This window comes from Octopus bimaculoides, chromosome 1 (genome assembly GCF_001194135.2).
Source record: "Octopus bimaculoides isolate UCB-OBI-ISO-001 chromosome 1, ASM119413v2, whole genome shotgun sequence".
NCBI lineage: Eukaryota > Metazoa > Mollusca > Cephalopoda > Octopoda > Octopodidae > Octopus > Octopus bimaculoides.
This window is the reverse complement of record NC_068981.1, coordinates 172,863,547-172,864,731: the sequence shown is the minus strand read 5'-3', so window position 1 is coordinate 172,864,731 and position 1,185 is coordinate 172,863,547. Positions and strand designations below refer to the sequence as shown.

At 39.6% G+C, this 1,185-nt stretch overlaps 1 protein-coding gene across 1 annotated transcript in view; it reads left to right on the top strand.

Moving 5' to 3' along the window:
* LOC106872778 (uncharacterized) overlaps positions 1–1,185 on the top strand; it is a 23,059-nt gene that overhangs the window by 10,398 nt on the left and 11,476 nt on the right. The window contains exon 2 of the mRNA XM_014919877.2: positions 327–410. Within this exon, the coding sequence (XP_014775363.2) occupies positions 327–410 (84 nt within the window). The remainder of the gene's footprint in view (positions 1–326; positions 411–1,185) is intronic.

The following is a 1,185-nucleotide window of genomic DNA, read 5'->3' as shown; positions in this document are numbered from 1 at the left end:
GTGGTGTTGAAGACAAATAGATGTATTAGTATAACGCTCGGGAATTGAGAAAGTCTTTAACGTTTCGAGCCTATGCTCTTCTACAGAAAGGAACACGGAAAGAAACAAGGAGAGGAAGGGCATCCAGCTGTAGAAACTCTGCCAAATTAGATTGGAGTCTGGTGTAGCCATCCGGTTGCACCAGTCCTCAGTCAAATCGTCCAACCCATGCTAGCATGGAAAGCGGACATTAAACGATGATGATGATGATGATATATATATATATATATATATAATATATTATGCATACACAATGATATTAATGATTATTTATCTTTTTATTTTAGGAACTGTATGAGTATGTGAGACAGCTGAACCCAGACAAATCCAAGGATGTTCTCTATGGAGAAACACTGATATCAGAACAGCAAGTAAGTCATTAATAATATGTAATTTACGAAGCTTTACTTTTATAAAAAAATTTTTAAAATAACATTGAATTGTTAGCTGCTGTCTTAGTTGCTATCATTGCCATTGAACATTATCGTAATCACCATCATCATTGTTGTCATCATGACCATTGCCGTTGTCATCATCAAGGTCATTGCTGTTGTCATCATCATGGTTTTCATCATCCATGATTTCATTCAATGTTTGATTTTCCATACTTGCATGAGTTAGATGGCTCTGTCTCATCGTAACTGTAACCATGGTTAGAAGTCTTTTTTACAATTACAATCAGCATACATTCAAGAAGCAGAAATATAAAATACAGTATTGTGATGCAATCATTAGAAATATATTAGAATGCAATAAGTTACCTTAAAGTTAAATAAGGTTTGACAGTAGTAAAAACATCCAGCTATAAAATACTTTGTGTGGAAAACTAGTCAATAAGGAGACATCTCAAGGTGTCAGTAATGGTCTTGGCATTATTGGGGTGCGGGCGACACATGAAATCTTTCGAGCGGGATCGTTGCCAGTGCCCCTGGACTGGCTCATGTGTGGGCGACACATGAGGTTTTTTTCGAGCGAGATCGCTGCCGGTGCCCCTAGACTGGCTCATGTGCGGGTGACACATGAAATCTTTCGAGCGGGATCGTTGCCAGTGCCCCTGGACTGGCTCATGTGCGGGCGACACATGATATCTTTCGAGCGAGTTCGTTGCCAGTGTTCCTAGACTGGCTCTTGTGCGGGTGACACATG